The 13,661-nt window shown below is 39.9% G+C and overlaps 3 protein-coding genes and 8 non-coding genes across 20 annotated transcripts in view; 9 read left to right on the top strand and 2 right to left on the bottom strand.

Annotated features, from left to right (window-relative positions):
* The window catches only part of CUNH11orf54 (chromosome unknown C11orf54 homolog), a 35,656-nt gene extending 34,233 nt beyond the window's left edge, over window positions 1–1,423 (bottom strand). For 3 of the 9 annotated variants that reach the window (XR_010338388.1, XR_010338389.1, XM_064365415.1), the window contains exon 1: window positions 1,331–1,423. The gene's annotated coding sequence lies outside the window, so the exon portion shown is untranslated. The remainder of the gene's footprint in view (window positions 1–1,330) is intronic. The other 6 variants (XR_010338387.1, XM_064365408.1, XM_064365413.1 and 3 more) reach the window with 3 other exon arrangements.
* A 114-nt stretch (window positions 1,424–1,537) lies between these two features.
* Window positions 1,538–13,609, top strand: TAF1D (TATA-box binding protein associated factor, RNA polymerase I subunit D). 2 transcript variants are annotated; one of them, XM_064365406.1, is made up of 14 exons: window positions 1,538–1,623; window positions 4,084–4,180; window positions 4,954–5,341; window positions 6,473–6,648; window positions 6,950–7,007; window positions 7,401–7,564; window positions 8,805–8,840; window positions 10,240–10,285; window positions 10,513–10,547; window positions 11,606–11,651; window positions 12,084–12,142; window positions 12,685–12,753; window positions 13,208–13,255; window positions 13,477–13,609. In XM_064365406.1, exons 2-6 carry the CDS (start codon window positions 4,110–4,112, stop codon window positions 7,542–7,544), a joined length of 837 nt encoding a protein of 278 aa, XP_064221476.1. In that variant the 5' UTR covers window positions 1,538–1,623; window positions 4,084–4,109; the 3' UTR covers window positions 7,545–7,564; window positions 8,805–8,840; window positions 10,240–10,285; window positions 10,513–10,547; window positions 11,606–11,651; window positions 12,084–12,142; window positions 12,685–12,753; window positions 13,208–13,255; window positions 13,477–13,609. The 2 variants fall into 2 exon arrangements, with proteins under 2 accessions (XP_064221476.1, XP_064221475.1); XM_064365405.1 differs by lacking the exon at window positions 1,538–1,623 and having other exon boundaries at window positions 3,726–4,180.
* On the top strand, window positions 8,226–8,353 carry LOC135270329 (small nucleolar RNA SNORA40). Its single transcript, XR_010338489.1, has one exon. It is a non-coding gene; the product is annotated as a small nucleolar RNA SNORA40 (small nucleolar RNA).
* LOC135270325 (small nucleolar RNA SNORA18) lies at window positions 10,042–10,172 on the top strand. Its single transcript, XR_010338485.1, has one exon. It is a non-coding gene; the product is annotated as a small nucleolar RNA SNORA18 (small nucleolar RNA).
* On the top strand, window positions 10,332–10,403 carry LOC135270334 (small nucleolar RNA SNORD5). Its single transcript, XR_010338494.1, has one exon. It is a non-coding gene; the product is annotated as a small nucleolar RNA SNORD5 (small nucleolar RNA).
* On the top strand, window positions 11,398–11,536 carry LOC135270317 (small nucleolar RNA SNORA8). The gene has a single exon (XR_010338477.1). It is a non-coding gene; the product is annotated as a small nucleolar RNA SNORA8 (small nucleolar RNA).
* On the top strand, window positions 11,768–11,899 carry LOC135270319 (small nucleolar RNA SNORA1). Its single transcript, XR_010338479.1, has one exon. It is a non-coding gene; the product is annotated as a small nucleolar RNA SNORA1 (small nucleolar RNA).
* On the top strand, window positions 12,324–12,396 carry LOC135270315 (small nucleolar RNA Z40). Its single transcript, XR_010338475.1, has one exon. It is a non-coding gene; the product is annotated as a small nucleolar RNA Z40 (small nucleolar RNA).
* On the top strand, window positions 12,804–12,925 carry LOC135270323 (small nucleolar RNA SNORA32). The gene has a single exon (XR_010338483.1). It is a non-coding gene; the product is annotated as a small nucleolar RNA SNORA32 (small nucleolar RNA).
* Window positions 13,286–13,416, top strand: LOC135270318 (small nucleolar RNA SNORA25). The gene has a single exon (XR_010338478.1). It is a non-coding gene; the product is annotated as a small nucleolar RNA SNORA25 (small nucleolar RNA).
* Window positions 13,545–13,661, bottom strand: part of CEP295 (centrosomal protein 295) — a 58,714-nt gene continuing 58,597 nt past the window's right edge. Inside the window, exon 30 of the mRNA XM_064365407.1 lies at window positions 13,545–13,656. Within this exon, the coding sequence (XP_064221477.1) occupies window positions 13,618–13,656 (39 nt within the window). The 3' untranslated portion in view covers window positions 13,545–13,617. The remainder of the gene's footprint in view (window positions 13,657–13,661) is intronic.

Here is a 13,661-nt window from a genome sequence, read left to right as displayed (position 1 = left end):
TGGATCTTCAGGGGTCGTGGGCATCCCCCAGACGCTGCTGAAGGGCCTGCATGCAGTTCGCTCCTGCTGGTGCCCAAAAGCGCTTGCTCTGGCTCTAGCATCTGCTTACCCCCAGGCTTCCCCGCAAGAGGGGTGCAGCGCAGCTGGCCTGAGTGAGCGGAGTTCCTGGCTTCCAGTCCCATTCACTTGCGCGCCCCCTCCCGTGAGGGGTTGAGAGCTTCGGGCTGAGTAAGCCAGGCACCCCTGCCGCAAGTCCCACAAAGAGGTCTGGGAAATATCCTGCTTCAACAGTTCTCCAGCCTGGATGACAGAGCAAGACTCTATCTCTATAAAACAAACAAATACAAAATGTGGCCGGGCTCGGTGGCTCATGCCTGTATTCCCAGCACTTTGGGAGGTTGAGGCGGGCGGATCACTTGAGGTCAGGAGTTCAAGACCAGCCTGGCCAGCACGGTGAAACCTGGTCTCTACTAAAAGGACAAAAATTAGCCGTGTGTGGTGGTGGACGCCTGTAGTCACAGCTACTTGGGAGGCTGAGGTGGGTGGACCTCTTGAGCCCGGGAGGCGGGGGTCGCAGTGAGCTGAGAACCCGCCACTGCACTCAAGCCTCGGCGACAGAGCTAGAGTCTGTCTCAAAAAAGAAAGGCCCGTTCAATCCTAAAATGACGTGCACTATAAATTCAGACTAGACAGCTCTACTGGCTTTACTGGTTTATCATATGAAAAAAGAATTCTGAAAGCGGAAAAATCAAACCAGTTCATTCCTTTTTAAAATTACTTTGGGAGGGAAAAAAAAAAACCCCACGAAACTACTGCACAGGGTTTAATCTTAACTCAGGAACTGGTTAAGGAATCTTAACTCAGGAACTGGGGGGCGGGAGTAGGAGGAAACTCAGGAAAAAGAAATCCTCTACTGGTCTCGTTTGTGACTTGTTAGCCAACCTCCGGGAAGCAGAAAGGGGAGGTCACGAAACAGGTGCAAAAGTGGGCGTGCTATGCAGTAACACAAAGGTTACACACCTGGCGTCCAGCGCAAAGGTTACACACCTGGCGTCATGGTCAAAGGATGAGCCTTCCCAATATTTTAACACACAAAGGTGTCTGAAGGCAAAAGCAGACACAGTACGACAAAACACGCACATATCCCACCCGTCACCCTCGCCACACACCCGGGACCAGGTTTAGAAAGCCGGGCGACAGCGCAGCAAATGCGAGCCACCGGAAACGAACCGGGCTGAGAGGCTGTTTCCTCGCAGTTCTTACCCACTCGCAATTGACCTCACGCTTTCTTTTTGTTATTTGCCGAAATGTTCTCGGCGATTCCACTCACCGAATCGGCCACGGAGGCCCACAACGGAGTCCCGATCTTCGCTTCAGCCAACCCCGCCTCCGCGAGCTGGAGCTCCGCCCACGTTAGCCGCTCCTCCCCGCGCGACGAGAAACATGGCGACCCCGCTTCCGGTCCTCCTTCCGCCGCTCGCCTTCTTCCCGCGTGCTAAGTTGTATCGCGAGATTTGGGCCTCGCTATTACCTGGGCCGCGGGGATCGCCCACCCTTTGCTTCTTCGCGGTTGGAAGACGCAGGCTGGTTTTCGGGAGCTGGAGGGCTGAGGTCGGGGTCTCGGTGAGCGCAGGTCTTCAGGACTCACGCAGCAGGCCAGTCGCGGGTTTCTGGCCAGAGGCCTCGGTTACGGTCGCCAAGTGCGCAGTGAGGGCCGGTGTGAGGCGGTTTGGGGTAGGTGGACAGGAGGGCAAGGCCGTCCGGCCCTGGCAGCCGGCGGAGGCGTTACAGATACGGGGTTTTCCGGGGCCCCAGCGTTGGTCCGGAGGATCCAGTCTCGGAGGTAGGGCCGAGAGGGTGAAGGGTTCGCGCCTGGAGGCGCACACAGACGCGACTCCAGTGTTGGCGGCCTTCGTTACATCTCGAGATGGAGGTGTTAAAATGTGTTGTGAGCGAGTTTAACCTCCTTACGTGATTTAAACGATTTAACCTTCATATATGGGAGATAGCTGGCGCCGGTTTCCTTGAGGTAAGGCGCTGCCGGGAGAGACGCGCTGGTGGTAACAGTGATAGCTCCAGGTAAAGCGCCGCTCTCTGCCCACGAGGCGCCTTAAGAATCGCCTGAACCCAGGAGGCGGAGGTTGCGCTGAGCCGAGATCGCGCCACGGCACTCCAGCCTGGGTAGCAAGAGCGAAACTCCGTCTCAAAAAAAAAAAAAAAAGAATCGCTGAATCCCGGCAGAGGCATCGACACCTAAGTAGGAGTGTCTTCCAAAAAACTTATCTAAGTGATTAATGAGCTAGCTTTATTTTGATAATCCCTACTTAAAAAAAAAATGGCAAGTATACCATTAATGCATGGGATCAGATTTTTGTTGAATTCTGTTTTTGAGCATTCGATACTTATACTGACTTCGTAGAATCTCGTGCTTAAGAAACTAAAACTAAGACGTTCTAACAGGAAATTACCACAGGGGTCCGTTGGGCATTTAAGAAATCTGAGCTCTTGGTGACCTTATCGTTTTCCTATATTTGAAATATTTTGCTAGTTTGTTCTAGGATTTATATGTAACGACTCATGTCGGGTCCTAAGAAACTACGGAATGAAACAAGAGAATGACTAAGGCAAAGACAGTAGTGAAATAAGTAGTTATCTTTTTTATTTTTGTTGCCATGCCTGTTATTTTTCTTTTTTCCTTTTTTTTTTTTGGGGACAGGGTCTTGCTCTGTCGTACAGAACGGAGTGCACTGGTGCAATCTCGGCTCACTGCAAAGCGATCCTCCGGAGTGGCTGGGAGCACAGGCACGGGCCACCACACCTAGCCAGTATTTTAAGAATTTTTTTTTTGTAGAGACAGGGGCTCCTTGTGTTGCTGCGGCCCACTACATACAACCTCCACCTCCCAGGCTCAGGTAATAGACCTACCTCAGCCTCCTTATTGGGACCACAGGCGCGTACCACCAGCCCGGCTAATTTTTGTATTTTCTGTAGAGACTGGGTTGGGTTGGTCTTGAGCTCCTGGGTTCAAGTGATCCGCCCGCCTCGACCTTCCAAAGTGCTGGGTTAGACAGGCATGAGCCACCCTGACCAGCCTCTCTTTCTTACAAGAAGGAATCGTTTTCTTTTTTTTGTACGTTGCCTTTTATTTTTTGTATGTTGTATACTCTACTATGGAGATGAAGAGACAAAGAATTATGATAAGTTTATCCAAAAAGGTTGAGAATTCAGAATTTGTCAGTTTCCACCAATAATGGCAAAGATACAGTATGACGAAGTTAAGTTACTTAAATGAATCTAGGAATGAATGAGGAATCTTGGAATTACAACGGAGACGTGATCACGAGTTTAAAATGGTCTATTGAATGGAGATTGTTTTCCTGGTTTATTATATAGGGTACATTTTGCCTTAGGAATTACCCTTCGATGTTGGAAAATGGCTTTTAATTGTACATTAATACTGTATTGGTAATTATATGTTAATATGTGGCTAATGATAAAACTTAATATTGAAACATCCTTTTGTTGGAAGTGACAGTACTTTTTTGGAAAAATCTTGTTGCATTGAGTAGATTTAGAGGGTAAAAACTGAAAATCTGGAAATAGAATTTCTGGTGGTTTTTTTTTTTTTTTTGGAGACAGAGTTTCGCTCTTGTTACCCAGGCTGGAGTGCAATGGCGCTATCTCGGCTCACCGCAACCTCCGCCTCCTGGGTTCTAGCAATTCTCCTGCCTCAGCCTCCCAAGTAGCTGAGACTACAGGCGCGCGCCACCATGCTCGGCTAATTTTTTGTATCTTTAGTAGAGACGGGGTTTCACCATGTTGACCAGTATGGTCTCGATCTCTTGACCTCGTGATCCACCCGCCTCAGCCTCCCAAAGTGCTGGGATTACAGGCGTGAGCCACCGCGCCCGGCGATTTTTTTTTTTTTTTTTTTTAAAGAAATTGATCTGAAATGGATAAGCAGCTTAAGCCTGGTAAATGATTTTGCCTGAAATCAATGGCATAGTCTGACTATGTTGAACATTATAGTAGATACTGTGTCAATATTTAGGGAAGCTTTGTCACATTTACTAAATTTCACAATTTCAGAAAACTTTAAAACAGAGCAAATGATGGATAAATCAGGAATAGATTCTCTTGACCATGTGACTTCTGATGCTATCGAACTTGCAAATCAAAGGTAAGTGGGTTTTTACTGGAGAACTGAGTGGATTCAGTCATATTTATTGTATCTGAATTACTTTGAGAAACTAAATTATTATATATAATGAATGGCAGTAAAGATAATTTTCAGGAATTGGGAAAGAAGGAAAACCAGATTTCACTGACCTTCCAAGTTTATCTAGTTTATATAGATTGATGTAATACTATTGCAAATACTTTTAATTCAAAAAGTGAATATTTTATAATGGGACACATTCTTAGAGAAAAAGTTTATTCTTTGGGTCTCTTCTGGACTACATCGTCCTGTTTTTGTATGGCAGGCTCTGTGTTACTCAGACGCTTTTAGCAGTGACTCATACAGTCTTGGTTGAGCTCATACATTATCTTGAAAGATACATGATTTTTTAATAAGCCGAGCATAGTGGTGCTTGCCAGTAGTCCTAGCTAGCTACTTGGGAGGCTGAGACAGGAGCATGCCTCGGGTTCCAGGAGTTTGAGGTTGCAGTGAGCTGTAATTGTACCACTGCAGTCTAGTCTGGGTGACAGCAAGACGATGTCCACAAAATTCTTTTTAATAAGAGCTGTGGCTTTATGGGTTATTTAAAATAGGGTGGTCAGGAGTTTAATGACTAGCTGGTTCTGAGTCCATCCTTTAAAAAAAAATTAATTCTGGTCATGTTTTCCTGAGTTGGTCTTGGAAGAAACGTATATTTGGGACTGGGTGTTACTAGTAAGTAATTACTGGTATTCAGTAAGAAAGGAAATGAAATTATTTTTCCATTTTTCCAGTGATAACTCTTCTGATAGCAGCTTATTTAAAACTCAGCGTGTCCCTTACTCACCTAAACGGGAGCAAAGAAACCCTATTAGAAAATGTGTTCGTAAACCTGGAAATGTTCAAGCAAGTGATTTATCAAGTGACTCATCTTTTGAACCAATACCGCGGACCATGAAAGCTATTTTTGAAAGATTCAAGAACAGGAAAAAGAAGTACAAGCAAAAGAAAAAGAGGTACCAGCCAACAGGAAGACCAAGGGGAAGACCAGAAGGAAGGAGAAATCCTTTATGCTCACTGATAGATAAGAAGAAACAGTTTAGAAGCAGAGGACCTGGCTTCCCATTTTTAGAATCAGAGAATGAAAAAAAGGCATCTTGGAAAAAAATTTTAACGTTTGAGGTGAGTCATCATTTTACATATATATGAATACACATAAATGCCCAAAATGAATTTGTTGGCCAATTTTAGAATTGTTTAAGATGTACTGGCAACGCACTGTCTGCAATTTTGATATTCTTATACTGACTTCCCCTAAAACCCACCCCATCCTTCAACTGAAACTTGACTTGTATCTATTCAGTGACTACATTCTTGCCGAATTTAAAAGATAGTGCTCCAAGGCTTTTTGTATAAAATCCTTTGATCTCATCCCATCTCAGGTCTTTAAACAGAACCCTAAAACTCAAATGGTTTCCTGGGATCTCAGTGGGGATAATAGAAGCTCACATAACTTGAAAATGTTTTTGCAGTAACCTAAACTAAACCCACACATGCTTCATGTTCAGTGGTTATATTATTAGGGCCTAGATAATTTCTAAGCCTGATATCCTAATACTTAGGAGTAGATTTTTTAAATATTTGAGAGTTGTATATTGAATGATGCAGAGTTCATTTATGATCCCTTTTCAGAATCTGAAATTTTATTTGGGAGGATTAGTACATACTAATCTCTTAAGTTTAAGGTGGTTATAGTAAACATTACAAATCTTGTTCCTGGCTGGGTGAGGTGGCTCACACCTGTAAATCCCAACACTTTGGGAGGGAGGCCGAGGCAGGCAGATGACCAGGTCAGGAGATGGAGACCATCCTGACTAACATGGTGAAACCCCTTCTCCACTAAAAATATAAAAAATTAGCCAGGTGTGGTGGCACACACCTGTAGTCCCAGGCTGAGGCAGAATAATTGCTTGAACCCTTGAGGCAGAGGTTGCAGTGAGCCAAGATCGTGCTACTGCACTTAGATCAACGCTCTGTCTAAAAAAAAAAAAAAAATCTTCGTTCCTGTTTTTGTAAGTCTCAGGCGTGACAAGATACGTACTTCACTTTCCCTTGGTACCACCTTAGGTCTAAAGTTTATAATTGCAGAGTGAATTTTAATGATCAGCATTTGATATGTCCACAAGTAGGGAGTAAAATTAAGATAGTCTTTGGTAAGGGGGTTGTTGCCCTTTTTGAACATAGGCACCTGGTGGGTCATGAAAGAAAAACTTTAAGTCATGACATACAATATGGTGTTTCTAATATATATAGCAAGCTGTTGCAAGAGGATTTTTTAACTACATTGAAAAACTGAAGTATGAACACCATCTGAAAGAATCCTTGAAACAAATGAATGTTGGTGAAGATTTAGAAAATGAAGATTTTGATAGTCGTAGATACAAATATTTGGATGATGAGGGATCCATTTCTCCTATTGAAGAGTCAACGTAAGTGGAATCCTGTGAAATACTTTGGTAATGGGTTATAAATTATTTAAATTTTCATGTTAATTGCTTCATATTTTGCCTTTAATATAGTTATACTTCAATAATGAATAAAGATACAGAGTAGGACTGTTGGGATTGTTACATTTGAGCCAAACTTGGCACACAAGACAGCTAGAAATTCTATATTTTGTTTCTTTTGACTAGTATTGCAGTTTCAGTTGTATTTCAGAGTGGAATATAAGACCTAATTAGGTCATAGAATATTCTGTCATTTCAATGATGATAAATCTTAATATTACAGAGCAGAGGATGAGGATGCAACACACCCTGAAGATGACGAGTGTGATATCAAATTGGCAGTAAGTGACTTATTTTTTTCCTGTTTCATTTTGGGAAGGCAGGAGTTGGTAGGTACAGGAGGAATTGTCTTTAGTTTTTGTCTTACACTTCATTAACCTTTTTGAAAAGCTGAATAAGTATACCGCAGGAAATACAAGAAGGAAAATACTAATTTTTTAGAAACTTGATAAAAATAATAATGGGGTTTTCAGTACTATTTTTAATAACATTTTAATATGTGACATTGCTAGTTAGGATATCAAATGAAAAAACAAGCAGATATTTGGATTTCTGACATCTACATGTAGTCTCTAGGTTATCTGAAGTAATCCAGCGCACCTAGCTATATGTAATTACTAAACCATTGGAGTTACTGCTTAATCCATAATTTTTGTTTTGTTTGTTTTATGCAGGGGGATAGTTTCATAGTAAGTTCTGAATTCCCTGTAAGACTGAGTGTGTACTTAGAAGAAGAGGATACTACTGAAGAAGCTGCTTTGTCTAAAAAGAGAGCTACAAAAGCCAAAAATACTGGACAGAGAGGCCTGAAAATGTGACAGAATCATGAATGTCAAAGGTGAAGCATTACAGAAAAAAAGTGACTTCATAGAAATGAATAAAGATGATAAATGTGGATATATGTACCAGTCTGGTGAAGAAATTCTGAAACCAACTTACAAAAAAATTTTTTAACCCCTTGTAGAAGTTTGTGAAACAAACTTGTGAAGAAGTAGTAACAGTTAGAAAAAAAAACACACACCAGGGAAAATACATAGAAAAAGCCGAGAAATTATCAGTGATTTCTGAGTGTAAGAGCTTACAGGTGTCCTATAAGCACTGAAACAATGAAGTGCAGTGATTTTAACTTTGTAAAGGAAATCTTAGACAAAGATAAAAGAACTTGACACCTAACCATCTTGAAGAGGGTATTTGAAATGCTTTAATTTTATCCCAGCTTTATTCAGAGGAAAGTGACCTGTCAGATGCTTAGTATTGTAATAACCTCATTTCCCTTCCCAAATTTAGAATATCATTAATGCTACTTTTTTTTTTGTGAGCTACCACGCCCAAACTAATATTACTTTCTGCTACCATTTTTAATTATTAATTCAAGAAAAGGCATACACATTTATTTAACATGTATATGTGGGGAGAAGCACAGTGATTACCCCAATGTTCCTTATTTTGATCACCGTGGTATAACTAACTACTTTATGCTATGTAGTGCATCTTAGGACTGCACTTACGTATGTTTTTGTTTAACTTGTGGACAAAGACTTATGAATAGGTGCAAAAAATAAATCCTCTTTTGCAACCCAGAACTCATTGTTCAGTATGAGTTCTGATACATATAAGAAGGGATATTATGATACCTGAGACAGTTAACTGATGGGAGTATTGATAGCCATAAAGGTTGGTTCCAAGCCAGGTGCAGTGGCTCAAGTTTGGAATCCCCACACTGAGGTGGGAGTATTGCTTAAAGCCAGGAGTTCAGGACCAGCCTAAGCAAGAAAGTAACAAACACCTCATCTCCACAAAAATGTAAAAATTAGCTGGGTATTGGGGCACGTATCTGTACTTGCAGCTACTCAGGAAGGGGAGGCTGAGGCGCAAGGATTGAGCTCAGGAGTTGGAGGCTGCACTGAGCTTTGTACTCCAGCCTTGGTAAGAAAGACAGACTCTGTCTCTTATTTAAAAAGATCGATTCTAGGACTGTAGAATAGTTAAACAGGAGGGGATATGAAGGAAATCCTCAGCAGTATTACTTTTGCATTCCAATTTCATGTTGATATATAAGATGGCTTTTTGTTTTAAAGGCTTTTATCTTGAGAACGTGATGTCTGGAGTTAAAGGTATGTTTCAATTTTAGTTTTCAGATCGTATTTGTTTATGTGTAGGAAATCAATAGTACGTTGTCAGGGCAATCAAGTTTCATTTTATTCAGAGAAAACTGTAGCATGCTTTTAATTCCCAGTTATTGGTTTCTGAAAAGAAAGGAATCTTAGATTCACACATTTTGTAGTGATGTGTCAGATTCATTGTAGTTGCAAGCATTAGAGGGTCCTGAATTTGTTAGTTTGTAGCAGTAATCAGAACTTTGGATTTCCTACTTGAGGCATACAGCATTATTCTGAATTAATGCATAATCTAAAATGAGGTAGAAGATGTTATAGTTTAATGCAAGATTTAGTATAATAATAGAAATGGGCTGGGCTCGGTGGCTCATGCCTGTAATCCTAGCACTTTGGGAGGCCAAGGTGTTGGATCACAAGGTCAGGAGTTTTGAGACCAGCTTGACCAAAAAGATGAAACCCTGTCTCTACTAAAAATACAAAAATTAGCCAGGTGTGGTGGCTTGGGCCTGTAATTCCAGCTACTCAGAAGGCTGAGGCAGGAGAATCACTTGAACTCGGGAGGTGGAGGTTGCAGTGAGCCAGGATCCTGCCATTGCACTGCAGCCTGGGTGACAAAGCAAGAATCCGTCTCAAAAAAATAATTACACAGGTCATAAGAATTCATAAATTTGAATGATGTAGAGTTTGATTAAAAGTTATATAATGCCAAAGTCATAATGCGCCCACATTATATTGAATTTTATAATGGATGACAACTAATTCTGAGCCAAGAATTATATTTTTATTTATCATTCTGTACTCTGGCTCCTAAGCAGCTTGGTGAAAATCCTTAAAATGTGATTGTGAAATGATTGCTTTTGTGATTAACGTGGTAGGAAGTTTTTGCAGTTTGCAGTATTGTAAGAGACGGGGGCGTATCACAGTTTCTGCTCATACCTATGGAGTAGTGTTAGACTTCCGTTATTTATACATATAAATACTAGCTGGGCATAGTGGTGCCTATGGTCTCCAGCTACTCTGGAGGCTAAGGCGGGAGAATCACTGAGTCCAGGAGTTTGAGACTACAGTGAGATGTGATCTTGTAGATCTCACTGTAGCCTCAAACCCCTGGGCTCAAATGATGATTCAGCAAGAATCACATGATTTTTTAAAAAGACATGGCAGATATTGTGTCTTTAAAAAAAAACTTTGTACAGTGGTTGAGGTCTATCCCGATGGGGCTTTTCCTGTAGCCTGCACGTCGTTGGAAACGCCTCATAGAGTAACTCTGTGGTTTACCTTACTCACAGGACTATTGTTAGATCTGTGGAAAGGAATGGCAAGACAGCTGCTAAAAGTTTAAAAATGACAGTTACTAAATGTATGAAAGACCTGACAATCCACTTTTTTACCTTAGGTATTGGCATATTTCCACACCTGTACTATTCAGTGTGACTGCTTAGGTAAGTTTTAATTGGTGACAGTATCATCTTGGGAAATATGATTACAGTTCAGATGATGAATTTAACTGTTCAACTGCTGAATGATACGGGCATGAACTAAAACTTTATTCTGATAGAGCTGGATATGGTTATATTATAAACTAGATCTTAAATTTTTATTTGGATTTTAGTTTCAGTAACTGGAAATGTGGTATCCTTTCTAAATCTTTAATTGGTACTTTCTGTAGGAATGAATATGATTTGAACTCACTCATGTTGAAAGGTAAGTAAAATATTTAACTTAATAATAGTCAAGGACTGAAAATGAAAAATAGAAATTAAGTACACTATCCCAGTATTTCAGGTATAACACAGAATTAGATACTGGCAAAAATATTTATCACTATGTATCTACTATAAATTTATATATATGGATTTCCTACTTGAAGCATACAGCATTATTTTGAATGATAATCTAAAATGAGGTAGAGGATGTTATGGTTTAATGCAAGATTTAGTATAATAGAAATGGGCATATAGATTTCCTTATTTATATATATAAATTTATATAGAGAAGGAAATAAATGAAAAGACTGCATTGTCTGGACTACCACATGAAACTGTTCTTTGCATCGTTATTCAACTGGCAGTTACACATATTTCATCCTAAAGTCACGTAAACCTGGGTGGATATGTTGAATCTAGAGGGATATGAATTACATTAAACGAATTTTGCCTGATTTGCAGTTTGAGCAACGAGCTTGATGTGGCCGGGCACAGTGGCTGACACCTGTAATCCTAGCACTTTGGGAGACAGAGGCGGGCAGATCACCTGAGGGTTTTGAGACCATCCTGGCTATCAGGATGAAACCTAGTCTCTAAATGAGCTTGATGTTTGTAATATCTGTTAAGGTATATGTATGTATTCCATCTGTGAGTTATATAGAGAGACTGGGCACAAGATTAGAGTTGTGGCTTTAAAATGCAGTTAATGTATTACAGTGACAATTAGGAATAAAGGTCAAAATATTGAACCTGTTAGAGGAATCTGAAATTGAGAGGTTTGTGAAAGCATTTCTCAGCAGCAACATTGCAAATTTGGGGCCATGAAAGTTGTACAGTTCAGTTATAATTGCACTGCGTGGTATCTGCACTCAGCAGTTTACTCCTGCTGGGGTGTTCAAAGGTCAGTGCTATAGAAATTCAGTGTCTGGCATCGTTGGTTTTCTTGGCTTTGTGCTTGTTAAACCTGGTATTTCTATTGATACAGTATTTGTATAGGTTTCTCAGTGTTCATTTTGATATACTCTAAAACAGTAAGCAGCGCTTTTCTTTTTCCAGGGTGTCAAATTGAGAACCAGGCAGATCTACCACCTACAATAAAAAGGTAAGATTCTGTTTATATTGATTCTACTTGTTTCCCCCTATCAATAGGTAGCATTGCCAGCATAACCAGAACTTCATACAAATACACTACAAAGCTTGGAAGGAACTCCTTTACAAAGCCTCGTTCTAGATGAGAATGGGCACTGCTGATCTTGGTGTCCAAAATAGTTAATGTGGCTAAATTGAGACAGGTGATGCTTCCACCACTGTATGCATGTTGCAGTGGTGACAATGAGACCTGTAACATTTTGCTATGCTTATGAGTAAAACATGTAGGAGAAAAGTGTTAAACAATAACATTTAAATAAGGAATTTTCAGCTTTTATCTCATAGGACCACTGTTTGTAGGTTATATATATTGACTGAAACATTGTAATATGGTACATGACTGTGTCTTAGATCATGTGTCAAAATATAATTCTTCTTTGTACAGTTCAACTTCTAGGACCCTAAAGTAAATTGGTTGAAGAAAGTAGATCCCAAAGATTCTTGGTAAGTTAATTCATTACTTAAAGGGGCATGCAGATTATTTTGTTGAATACTAGCTTTTCTACAAATGTTATTTTAGGTTATTAATTTATCTAGGAATGCTTGCAACCAAATCTGGTGGTCAACTTATCACCACTTAGGAGTAAAAAAAGACTAGACTTATGTGTTTAAACTTCATTACTAATGATGTTATGATGATGGGCGAAATGTTCAACTGCTCTGAATGGGCTGAATGAAAATGGCCTTTCTGAACATCCATTTACATTAAATATTTCATTGTATTTGAGAAGATTATAAAGCTCTAAGAGAAGTTGCCAGAAATGTGATCACAGAGCAAATTCAGATATGAATGGGCATGGGATCATTGATTAAAAATGACCTTAATTTAAAAATACATTAAATAGCTATTTGAAGCATGGAATTTTCAATACAGTAGTTGAGGTGCTGGGATTTAGGATAATTTGGAATCTAAGCAACTTCATTTTGAAAGATAGATTTCTGTATTTAATAGTAAGTATGAATTTGAGATAAACATTTTTCCATAGGTGAATTTTGAAGTCTTCATCAGTATATCCGTATTAAAAGGAGATGACAGAAGCCAAAATAAATTAACGGCAAGTAATGGTTTTTATCTTAACCATAAGCTATTTGCTCAAGGGCATAATGGTCATTACCAAGGCTTTTAGAATGCTGTTTCTCATTTGCTGTGGACATGACCATAAAAAAAATTTCCCAGTAGGTTTTCTGTCTGCTACCTTGTTAGCAATCAGCCTGTTGGGAACATTTGATTAACTGTAATAGAAATGCAATACAAATATAATGTGAGCCACATGTGTTTTTTTTTCCCTAGTATCAATAAGATTTTAAAATTCTTTAGGCAGTGCAGCCTAGATCTCGAATCAATCATGCAAATGTGCTTTGCCTCTGTATTGTAACCCTTGTGGGTTGCTAATAACTAAGCAGTTTGTATGTAGCAGAGTTAGCTTAGGCTGGTTCTAGGACTCATTCATGTTCACTCACTGTACAATCATCTCTGGAAATGTAAAATTTACTTTTATTACTATTTAGGGCTGACAGGACAACTGGAATAAAGTAAGCATCAGCTTCATTAAAAAGGTACGTATGCATTAGAAAAGACATTTGTATAGGTCATTTCAAAGAGGGCTCATGAGGCTGTGAAACCCAGAGCTCTTCACGCTGTGACCAAAGATGAAAGTTCTCTATAGGATGCCATAGCACTCATGTTTGGTGCTATGTTTTCCCCAGGAGATATAGAACTTTTAATAATCCATGATTGTTGCCATGTAAGAGTTTTAATCAAAATTTTTCTTCTTCAGGGCTAACTTGCAGCTCTTTAGAGGATCTAAAGTGACGATGGACAGTGGAAGAAATCACAACATGGGAATTCCTTAAATAAAAATTTATTGACTTTAAATATACACAATTTTAAAAAAAATTCTTTACACTGTTTCTGAAAGTCAGCATGTATTTTTGGCTCGAAGTTTCTCTAATGTTTTCTGTG

Source organism: Aotus nancymaae, unplaced genomic scaffold (assembly GCF_030222135.1).
Source record: "Aotus nancymaae isolate 86718 unplaced genomic scaffold, 86718_ANA_hifiasm-v0.15.2.pri h1tg000059l, whole genome shotgun sequence".
Taxonomy (NCBI): Eukaryota; Metazoa; Chordata; class Mammalia; order Primates; family Aotidae; genus Aotus; species Aotus nancymaae.
Note: the sequence above shows the minus strand (reverse complement) of the source record. Positions and strands in the feature narration are given on the sequence as shown.